General features: G+C 37.2%; 1 protein-coding gene across 1 annotated transcript in view; it reads right to left on the bottom strand.

The window, feature by feature from the left end:
• Positions 1 to 11417, bottom strand: part of LOC107599142 (nitric oxide synthase, brain) — a 57408-nt gene extending 45991 nt beyond the window's left edge. The window contains exons 1-3 of the mRNA XM_016290652.1: positions 11369 to 11417; positions 8851 to 9579; positions 4736 to 4862 (exon numbers count right to left, since the gene is read on the bottom strand). Of these exons, the coding sequence (XP_016146138.1) occupies positions 4736 to 4862; positions 8851 to 9579; positions 11369 to 11385 (873 nt within the window). The 5' untranslated portion in view covers positions 11386 to 11417. The remainder of the gene's footprint in view (positions 1 to 4735; positions 4863 to 8850; positions 9580 to 11368) is intronic.
• Positions 11418 to 11828: the final 411 nt, after the last annotated feature.

Here is an 11828-nt window from a genome sequence, read left to right as displayed (position 1 = left end):
ATGTGAGACATCTGAGGCAGAACGGATGAGAAGAACCGTCTTGTCAGAAGTGAAATGTGAGGACAAAAGGCAGATATGATGCACCCTTACATTTACGAGTGTACACTGTGACAGGAAGGCAGTGTGAAAGAAAAGGTGTAAAATTGAAAAAGCAAACTTCAACTGAAAGGGTTTTGTAAGGATACTGTTTACATGACAGCATTGCCTCGAGCAACAACTGACACACACACAACCACGTGTGCGAACGGGGTGGAATAATCGGCAACATCATCGACACTTCGAGACCACTTACCCACACCAAAGCGCTTCAGAAACAAGCACTCGATACACTCACGCAACATTCACAGCCCACCAGAATTCACCTTCGCTGCTGCACCTCTTTATTCAACTTAGAGCTCGACAACGGGCACAGCGCACACAGTGCACACAGCTTTGTCTCATCCTTCTCACCACAGCTGTGTTAACACAAGCTTTATTATGTAAAAGAGTAACACGAGCTGATTTGACAAACTCATTTTCACAAGCTGCTAATAAATAAAACATTCCGGAATGACTAATAAGCTGAAAAGATTGTGTTTCTATGGATGTCATGGAAATTGTCTGCATAATGCCTAATACTGGCTTTACTACAATATAGCATTTCTAAATCATTTATACTACATATTGGCTATTTTTTTAAAGTATAAAAACAACAACAATAAGAATAATGAGACAAATGTATGTTTTGTAGTCACTTTGGATGGAAGCATCTGTCAAATGCATAAATGTAAAACTTAACTTCAGCAAGTAAATTAATTTTTAGATGATCAAGTGCCATGCATCTGCTAGAAAATACAGCCTCTGACATGGTAAATAATAACATTTTATGGGTGCTGTGCAGTGATATACACAATAGCTAGCTAATGATGAATATGCACATCATAACAATTATTAAATAATATATTTTTGAACTTGTGGAATGCTGTTTTGACATTCGCATCCAGGAGAGAAACTATCAGTTTTATAATTGAACTTACGAGGGCATGAGATTAATAAAAATATAGATGGTTAAATAGTATTGCTTGTTTTTCATGCAGAGCTTCAAAGACAGCATTGTTTAATGATGTTAGCAGCTCATCTGTCCGACTGCTTCGCACCACTTCCAGTGGCTGAGCGTGCCTTATTAGAGCTTAAATTATGCAGGGCGCTGCTGTTAGCCTTGGAAAACTCAGCACATTTCTAAAAAACCTCAACCCCATCAGGCAGACTGAAAGCTTATTATCATCTCAAACATTTCAAATCATCGCACCTGCGTTGCTTTAGCAGGTTTGCAATCACTAAAGCAATGAAACATGCATTCAGTCTCATGCCAGCAAGGTTAGCTTTCCAAAGTACAGACACTTCTTAAAAAAAACAAGCTGTTCCATTTGCAGCTCGACATAGAAATGTAAATCAAGTTTAAAATTGTCTAAAGCAAGCTTATTAGAACACTCACTTGTCATCATCTCAGCAGCAGGAATACTCTGTGTATCTTACAGCATGTTGAGAATGTTCTCTAGGCATGCTCCAGCAAATTCATTAACCACCAATGTGTGTCAGTGAGAATATGCTAAAAGTGCAAAATGTCAACATACACTTCTGTTATAACAGGTTATTATAGAGTAGCCAAGGTCTCAAACTGTCAGACTGAAGTAAAGATTTGAAGGTGCAAGAAAATGTGTTATTTCCCCTTAGCCTTTGCAGATAATGTCATATCTGGCTGGCCATTTATGGTCAATGTGATTGAAATAACACTTACACATTTAAATGTATACAGTGTCGAAATACATCTGTCCTAAATGATATGCAATATTAGATTTAGTGCATCATAGTATGTTTTTAAAAAGCATGCTGAAAGTGCCTAAACAGTAAGATTTTTGGTAGTGTGTATCCGTGCATGTTTTTTTTTAGCTGTAGCGCATTACTGCCCACCCACTTTTCAGCAACAAAGTATTTTTCCACAAATTTTTCGTATAGGGATTTTTAAAAAGTCTTCAATTAAAGCGTTAAAAGCCATGAACCAAGACAACTGACTATAGAGGTTAAATCTAGGCTGACCACATATCTTGTTGTTCCCAGAGATGTCCTGGCCAGGATTTCTAAATTGCCCAATATGATTGGGTTTGGCTTAATTCTCCTATTGTTTCACACTTGACTGAAAAGTATTTTGACCATTTGAGACCTGCTGAGCCCATTTCCACCACAGAATAAAATATAAAAAGGTACACTCTAAAAAATGCTGGGTTAAATACAACCCAGTGCTGGGTAAAATAGGAACAAACCCAGCAATTGGGTTGTTTTGACCCAGCGGTTGGGTTACTACCCAGAAGGTTGGGTTAAACATTTAACCCAACCGCTGGGTCAAAACAACCCAATTGCTGGGTTTGTCCCTATTTTACCCAGCACTGGGTTGTATTTAACCCAGCATTTTTTAGAGTGTAATTGTGATGTTTTATCTCACAGTCCTGATTTTTTTCTCAGAATTGCGTCATATAAACACAGAACTGTCAGATATAAATTCAGAATTCTTACTTTTTCTTGCAATTCCAAGTTTATATCTCACAATTCTGCCTTTTCTCTTAAATCTTGCAATTCTTGCAATTATAAGTTTGTATCTCCCCATTCTGACTTTTCTTCTCAGAATTGTGAGTTTATATCTTTATATATCTTTGTATAAAAATGGTGAGGTTAAAATGTCACAATTAACATTTACATTTTGTGGTGGAAACGCTCTTCAGTATAAATCATAATAACTGCGAACAATACCCCAAACCACCTTTTCAAGCAGACTTGGATGCAGTTCGCTGGTGCACATCTAAGGACTCGGCTCTACTCCAAAAGATGTAGTTTGTAAGGACTTTTTAAAAATATATATAATACACAATTTACAATTTAATTTTGATGTGAATCTTGACATTTCGTCGATCACAAATGTTATACTAGGTAACCCCGCCCACAACTATATTATACATTAGATGTCATCTGATTGGCTGTGATTGTGCAGCAGCTTTGCACTTATTGCGGCTAGACAAATTAGCTGTTGCTGGAAACTTGCTGCCTGGTTAGGACATGCTATAAGTGTTCATATATCATAGATCTTAACAGTCATTGCATCTTTCTGTCACACAAATAATGTCAGACATTGTGCTCAACAATCACATGCTGCCTTGGTCTAATGTTCTTGTCTTTGTATTTCTCTTGTACTCTCTCACTCTCTCCCTCCTCGTCTTACTCACTGATGATTAATCATCCACCAGACACTGTATTACACTAAGCATAGAGAGAGAAAAAGAGAACAACTCCATCTTGGACCACACAGCTGCATCCATTCATTCCTCTAATTTCTTGGATCGCCTCCATCCATCCGGTTTCTTTCAGAAGGATAATGCGTCACAAGAGGCCAGATGAGAGAGTCATGTGCTGATGTGAAGTGTAAGCACTGCTACCCCCACAACCAGGACTGTAGAAACACATGCTACACCAGCACTGAGCTGGCAGGTACAGAGAAAGCCATGTGACGGGCACTAGAGAGAGGCTTTCATATGGTTACTTGCAAGTAAGCCCTACTTGAAATATTAGACTTGCAATTAATTCTGAACTACCTGACATGCAGACTCCACTTAAATCTTATTTTGTAGATCATTTCATTCATAGGTGTGCTTTGTATTTTATTATTGTTATTTTTAATATAAGGTTAGAGTTTGAAAACCACTCAACTAAAGTTTCTTTGTTGAATTATGTGGTCCTTTTCTCATGTTTTAAATATGGTTCTTTGGAAAGCGTGCTTTAAGTTACATTATAGTGTCTTCAGATCAGTCAGCATTCTTTTTGTTGTCATTTTGTTTTGTTTCTAGGTTGTTAGAATCATGTGTTCTTAACTGGTTTTGCTTCAGGGCCCATATTTTACATGCAGACTATTGTATTACCATGAATTGCACAAGCAATATGCAAAATATATGTAAAATCATATGAGGCTGTGTTTTGTAATTAATCAACAGCAGAAATCTAATTTACTTTGAATTTATGTGATAAGTTGACTTGTATTCAAAAGTTTGAGGTTGGTAAGATGTTTTTGAAAAAAGGCAGTGCTGCATTTTTTTCAATTAAAATGCTTTAAAATGATATTGTGAAATAGTATTATAATTTAACATTTAAAAAAAAATCAAATTGAATATATTAAAATAATTGCAAAGCTGAATTTTCAGCATCATTACTCCAGTCTTCAGTGTCACAAGATCCTTCAGAAATCTTTCTAACATGCTGATTTGGTGCTCAAGCAAAACATTTTTAATTATTATTATTAACGTTGAAAACAGTTCGAGTTTTTGGTTTCTGTTTTTAGTTTTTCATTTCGATTTTCGTATATAAACACCAATACATTTAGTTGTATGTCATTAGTAGTAGTTAGCATAGTTTTACCCCGCTTTTCATGATCCATGAGAACCACTGCTTTAAAACCCAAGTACAATTTACACTTCAGTACAGTTCTTCTAAAGAAATAGAGAATACAAAATGTGTGGAACTATGTCCTGTAATCCCTTTTAAGAGTAGGACATTGAATATCTGCCAGCTGTCAAGCAGATCAGGCCATATTAACAGTAAAGGACAGCTTCAATATTTCTGTACTTGCACCTTTAAAAAAATAAATAATTCTAGATTACTGACTCACTCACAGTCCTTCAAAGCCACATGTAAAGCCATTTAGACTGTATTTTACCTTGTCAGTCTCTGAGTAAGGGTTGTTAAGCACCGTAGGCATGTTGTCCTTTCTCCAGAGGTCATCAAACACTCTGTCGTTATCCGACGCCAGCTGGGCGTTCTGTCCATTTCCCACACCAAGGTCTCTGAAAGTCACAAACAGCTGAAACATCAGCCAGAAGAAAACAGGTCTAGATGTATGTACAGTGACTCAAAAACATTCAATTATATAATTTTTTGTCTACTGTATATTACTTTGCACACTTTTACATTTATGTTATAAACTGAAGGAATTAGTCAAAAAAAAAAAAACATCTGTCATAAATAACAACATGCCTCAGATGCGGTCCGTAGAGCTTAACTTCAATTTCTCTAAAACATTAATGTCTCAAGGCTACCAATGTGCACTTTGTCTTTTAAATGAAACAGTAAACTGCTTCAGTTATATTCATTCTCAAGTTATTCCATAATCAGATTTAGCTAGTGCCCAGATACTCAAACAATAAACCATGCTATCCAAAGTATAATGTATCATTAAAAACTGTAAATAAAACTTTTTTTTTCTAGCTGACGTTGATGGGACTCATAGTAACACATTCATCACAAATGTGAGAAGAGTGAGAGAAGCTGGATTTGTTTTGGATGAAACGCTGCCATCTCTGTTCACCAGTTTGATTAATATTCCAAGCCTAATTATAATTTGTTTAGTTCTTCTAATACAGAAAAGAAATCTGGTGTGTACTTTTTCAAATAATAAAACACTCGGAGGCAATTGCTAATCATTGCTCTGTTTGTTTGAACATCCAGACTTGTCCGACAACAGCAACCAATAGTTTGGGGCGGGACTATCTGTTTAACTGACCAATGGCAAAAAGGAGGGGAGTGTTTTGGAAACCTGTTTGAAATCAGTAAATATTTTTACACACTTCATGTTTAAAGGGACAGTTCACCCAAAAATGAAAATTCTGTCATCAATTACCCTCATGTCGTTCCAAACCTGTAAGACCTTCGTTCATCTTCAGAACACAATTTAAGATATTTTTGATGAAATCTGAGGGCTCTCTGACCCTCCCATAGACAGCAAGGGAACTACCACGTTCAAGGCACAGAAAAGTACCAAGATGATCGACAAAGTAGTCCGTGTGACATCAGTGGTTCAACTGTAAAGTTACGAAGCTACGAGAATCATTTTTTTGTGCAAAGAAAACAAAAATAACGACTTTATTCCACATTTTCGTCTCTACTGCGTCACTTGTGGACACGCGTTCATGACAGTACCATGACGCAAGCGTGTGGCGGCGCCGTCCACGGTGCTGACCCAGATCCGGTGTGATGACGTTGAACACAAGGCACAAGGCACAGTGCATGTGTTCAACGTCATCGTGCCAGATCTGGGTCAGCGCCGGCGCCAACACACACTTTTCTGTGCCTTGACCGTGGTAGTTCCCTTGCTGTCTATGGGAGGGTCAGAGAGCCCTCAGATTTCATCAAAAATATCTCAAATTGTGTTCCAAAGGTTTGGAACAACACGAGGGTGAATAATGACAGAATTTTCATTTTTGGGTGAACTATCCCTTTAAGCACACTAAAATGCGGACAGCTGCTGTTCATAAACTACAAGGATAAAACTAATCAGTTTCTGCAATGAGGCTTTTACAGAATGGACATTTATTTGATCTTCACAGTATGAAAGTTGAAAAATATGACAATATTATTTTATATTTATTATGACAAAACTACAGTGGTTAGGCTGTAACAAATAATTTAGGTAGAATGAATTACACCAATTGGTATACTGTGAAAACTGGTGTGTAATCACAAAATTATGTTTATATTTATCCATTCTATTATTAATATTGCTAGAAGCTTCTCGCACTTCCTGTTAGTATTTCCTGTTCACTAAAGCGTAACATGAACATTCAAGACAAGAGTAATCCCAAAGACTGAATGGAATAAATACATTCTGAACAGATTCACTCACTGACAGCTCACCAAATAAACACAAGATTCACTTATCAAAAATAATATGCATTTAGAAAACTGACCTTTCTCAGAAAGCATGAATATTGTGCAAATATGTCTATATTCTTTGTTGAGTGATTTGTAAATCATATTCCCAAATAAATGAAAAGTGGAGACAGACTGGGGCTAGTTGTCACACAGACTTTAGATAATTAATCCACACTAATAGTGGCAATGTTTAACAGATTTGTTTGTAGTAAAGAATTTTTCGGCATAAGACTATACATTAATCTACATTGAGAAATACTCATTGGAATAAACAGTGTGGCAACTAAACCCATACTCCACCACAAGAAAACTAGACTCTACTGTACTATTTTGATCATGCCTAACATCACATTTGCACTGGGAGTACATACAGAGTTTTCTTTTTAATATTAAAAGGTAAAACTGATTCTAAGAACTGGATTTCTTCTTGATTTGTCTGTTGTTTACAACATTAAACCAATAATGTTTTTGAGAGAACTCTTCCCTTAGGTCAATAGTGCTCATGTAGTTTGTTGTAGTGTTGTCATTACTCATGCGCTACCACTTGAAGCTTTTAGAACATGATCTTTCTGGGAACAAGTAATGTTAAGTCATGTTAGTGGACTCATCTTTGCTTTTTAAATGCCAGTGGTGAATTTCAATCCAAAATGGAAAATGCATTCATAACCTATATTTGGACATATATTAAAAAGATTGTTTAACGCCAAACAATGTGATTCGGAGTTTAGTGGTTTACTGGAATGCCATATATATTGCACCCTAGAGAAATGATGAGCGGGATGTTAAATTTAATGTTTTTAGTAAGGTGATTACATATAGCTAAATACCTAAATCAGATTCCAATGTGCAGACCATATGATCAGACTAATTGAAGACACAACAGGCACCAGATAATGAAATCATAAAGGGGAAATGACTAACTTGTGGTCTTATTTCTCGAATGTTAACTTGATTTATAAACTATACATTAAAAAAAAATGACAGAACTAAGTCTTAGATGTACAGTGTAATATGTTTTTGTAAATACCGCATTCACAATTTTGTGGGGTAATTTATTATGTGACACAAAATGCAAAGGCATGTATTTTGTGACAAAATATTTGTACACTTTGAATGCATTTTGTAAATAGACAACCAGTTGCATTTCGTCAACAGACATTTAAAGTCAGCACTTTAAATTTGTGCACCAAATTAACGGATTTTAGAAAAGTTTCTTCCACTTCATGCATATAAGGGCTTTCTTTGAATGCAAAGAAAACAGATACAATGCTAATTAACGCTCATGCATCGTGCTGTTTGGAAAGACATGAAGGGGAGTAATTAATGACAGAATTTTCATTTTTGGGTGAACTATCCTTTTAAGCTAGATAACACTTCAATGTTAATCTACTGTTTTTAAAATACATTTTATCATCCGCCCAGGAAAAATCATAAACTTGAATTGTTAAAATTGAGACGCCATTTGTCAGGATGAGATATGTGCTGAAAATGTATTCACTTAGTGTACATTTAAACGTATCTTTTGTAGATAATTTAATATTTTAAATTTCATTATTTTAAAAAAAATTATATTGGAGATTGAAAAATTTCGACTTTGGAAATTAAGTTGAGTTTGGAAATTAAAGTCCGGTAAATGGACGTAACAGGTCTATCGCATTTGAAAGTAACATACCACCTAAACCGAAACCCTAGCCTAAAAGCTAGATAAATGTGAGATAAAATGCATTTGTTGAAGCGACCATTCCATTTTAGCTATTTATCATGACTTGATTTTCACGGGACTCATACCTAAACACTCCTGTACCAGGTGAGCTACTGAACAAGCTTACCATGAAAGAAAAGTCATATAAATGGAGCTGGTTATGTGATGTAGACGTCAAAATTTATTAATTTATAATGCACTATATGGTAAAAGCCTTTTACGTTCATAACACAGTATTGTGGGAAGAACTGCACAAAAATATCTCTTTATTACTTGATAATTTGTCCTTGCAATCATAATTTGTGTGAAAAATTTTAATCAACTCTGTTGGTGGTTTATTGTCATTAGTGTTTATTTCAGTTGGAAACTGCAGAGAGGTGTATTGGAATAATTTTGGAGTTTTGTACTAAGACATCACTCACCTCTCCACCTGCACTTCGACATCCTTCCTCTCTACATCTCTCTGACCTTCTCCATTGATCTCTTTTTTGCTGTTCTTGATGAGCTTCAGCACTGGCTCGATCTCCTTCAGCAGTTCGTTGTTCTCCTCCACCCCGTTGAGGAGAAGGGCTGAATGGTCTCCTTCTCTGAGCAGAGAGTCCTGGGCCAGCAGGGGAATCAGGGGTTTGCTCTCCCGTGGGTCTTTCCTGGGAGGGGAGGAAGAGGACAGGTTCTCTATGGCCCTGAGCTCTTTGGTCATGTTGGGGCTGAGAGGCGAACATCGTTCACACGGCCTGCTCTGAGCGGGGATAACAGGCCTGGTCACCCGAACCGTTTTGGGTTTCCCGTCACTGCTCAGTGTGGTCTCCAGGTGAGTGGTGAAGCCTTCGGGTCCGCGGAGGATGAGGACGGCATGGCTCTCGGGCGACACGTTCTTCAGGGTCTCGAGCGCACGTTCGTAGCTCAGGTCCACCAAAGGCTTGTTGTTCACGGCCAGGACGATGTCGCCGACTTGGACCAGCCCACATTCCTCCGCCTCCCCACCCCGGATGAGGTCAGAGACGATGATGGGCGGATTGCACACACGTTGTTTGACCAGAAAGCCCAGCCCACCGATCTTTCTTTTGAAGAGGCGCACTGAGATGATGTTGGGCTGCAGCTGACACACGCTGGGCTCAGATTCCTGCATTGTGTCTTGCTGAGCGTCAGATCTGCGATTGAGTTAAATGTGACAAAGGAGAGCGACATGTCAGATGTGTCAACCACGGCAGGCGAAGACATGAAGAAATGCAAGACAATACAGGCTAGCAACATTCACTTTGCATTCTACTAATTGCATCCTGTGACATTTAAGGAAATATTCAGACCATTAATTAAGTCTAACTACATCAGTAGTAAAAATTGGTTTAAAGGAATAGCTTGACCAAAAATAATTGATTCTAAATGTGTATGCTGTCATTTTTCCATGGAACAAAAACAAAAAAACAGCATAAAAGTAGTCCATATGTCTCATGCTATATATGCTTCAAAGTCTGATTTGTGAATGAACAGTTATTTTTCTGAATCACAAATCAGACAGAATGATTTGTTCACAAATCAAACTGATCTGGTTTAAATCATTGACTCAGTGATCAGGTTCTTGAATTATAAGCTAACTGGAGGGGAAGATTATCTGAATAAAGTTCATTAGTCACTATTATTTTTCAGTTTACACAAAACTATCATACAGCTTCATACAGAGCATACTATGAGATACTTCCAAATTCTGTTGTTGTTGTTGCGAAATATAACAACAGCATACGGGTTTGAAACTACACGAGTGTGAGTAAATAATGTCAGAATTTTCTTTTTTGTATGAATTATTGCTTGACTTTGAATGCAAGACATTATTGGTAAGAAAGAGTCATTCAGTTGAAACCTTCACAATATTTTTTGTTAATAATTCACAGTGTACAAGCTGTGAATGTAGACTTCAATTCACTCTTTCCTTTCTGTTGACAAGCCAGTAGCATTTCCTCCATGTGCATCATGCTCAGTCTCAACTGAACGTTCATGTAAGAAACGCTTATAATCTACAGTCCTCCTGCATCTCGCCTTTCTTGGCAGCATGAAACGCATATGGCCTCGTGTGAACAACCATTGTCCAATTCTGTCAAAATGCGACATTACTAATTCAGATTTAGTGTCATGGAGAGTATCGTTACAACTGCAGGGACTGTTTTGTAATAAAGAATAAGCAAAGGCACAGCTAATAACTTTCAATTGCACTGCATGATATTCACAGCATGATCTATTAGTGTCTTGTTTACAATACACTTGCATTCAGTAACTGAGTAACTATTTGTGAATGATAAAATAAAAATGCATTTGTTATAAATTGCACTGAAATCCCGATGAGAAAATTATGGACTATGCATGTCGAAGCTCTTAAAGAGGCACACTTATATTCAGTATTGACATTTTGGTGGCAGTGAAAATGTGCTTCAATGGTGTTATTAATTTAAAATATTATTTCACATGACTAAATCAACATGACCTCATCGATAAAAGAAATGTATCTGTCAGATCAGGTAGAAACAACTCTTTCAAACAGACATGTATTGGTGAATCTTGGGATATTGTTCTAACAACAGAATGCTTTACAAAGACATATGAAGTAATATTTCCCAAATTTTACATAAGCTTTTTTTATTATCAGAAACAGATGCTTTACACACACATTGTGTGGTCATTTTATATTTAATAATGCTAAATTAATTTAGTATGAAATCAGTTACACATTAGAATAAAATGATTAGATAAAGGCTACAGATATTAAAATAAAAAGGGTGAATAAATATTACACAGAGTGCATGCTTCAAACCAGTGTAAGTTGCCTTTTGTAGAACGATTAAAACACATGTTGACAATTCTCAAAAACTTCACATACACAAATTCCTATTTCAAACAAACATGTGCATCAACTACTGTCTGTATCCAGGAGTTATCAGAAGCACTGACCTGCAGCATGCATGCATGTTCAACAGGACACACCAGTTGCTCCTGAGCATGAGACTGCTATGCAACTCCACATGCCCATTTCACAAAGCCTCGTCGTTATATACAGCATGCATTTCCCAAAGCATGTGAAATTAATGCTAAAATATACTTTTGGCAGTAAAAAAAGCAACGCAACTTACCTCTCCACTTTGAAAGGCTGTAAATATCCCCTTGCCAATATTCCGATGGAAGGTTGAGACTTTTCTCCTGGTGTCCCACTCAGAAGACGCGTGGCATGTCTGAGCGAGCCGCTGTATAAACACGCAGCGCGTGAGAAGCTGTGCTCTCCTGCTGCTCGGCTCCGGTACGCGAGCATTTATTCCGAGCGCACTGCTGTCATTCTGTCATCCATCCCTCCCGAGGCTCTGCCTCCCTCAATGGGAGGGTTTTACAACCCCAGAGCTCTGGCATCTATGGGAAT

This window comes from Sinocyclocheilus grahami, unplaced genomic scaffold, assembly GCF_001515645.1.
Source record: "Sinocyclocheilus grahami isolate Dianchi unplaced genomic scaffold, SAMN03320097.WGS_v1.1 scaffold261.1, whole genome shotgun sequence".
Taxonomy (NCBI): Eukaryota; Metazoa; Chordata; class Actinopteri; order Cypriniformes; family Cyprinidae; genus Sinocyclocheilus; species Sinocyclocheilus grahami.
Note: the sequence above shows the minus strand (reverse complement) of the source record. Positions and strands in the feature narration are given on the sequence as shown.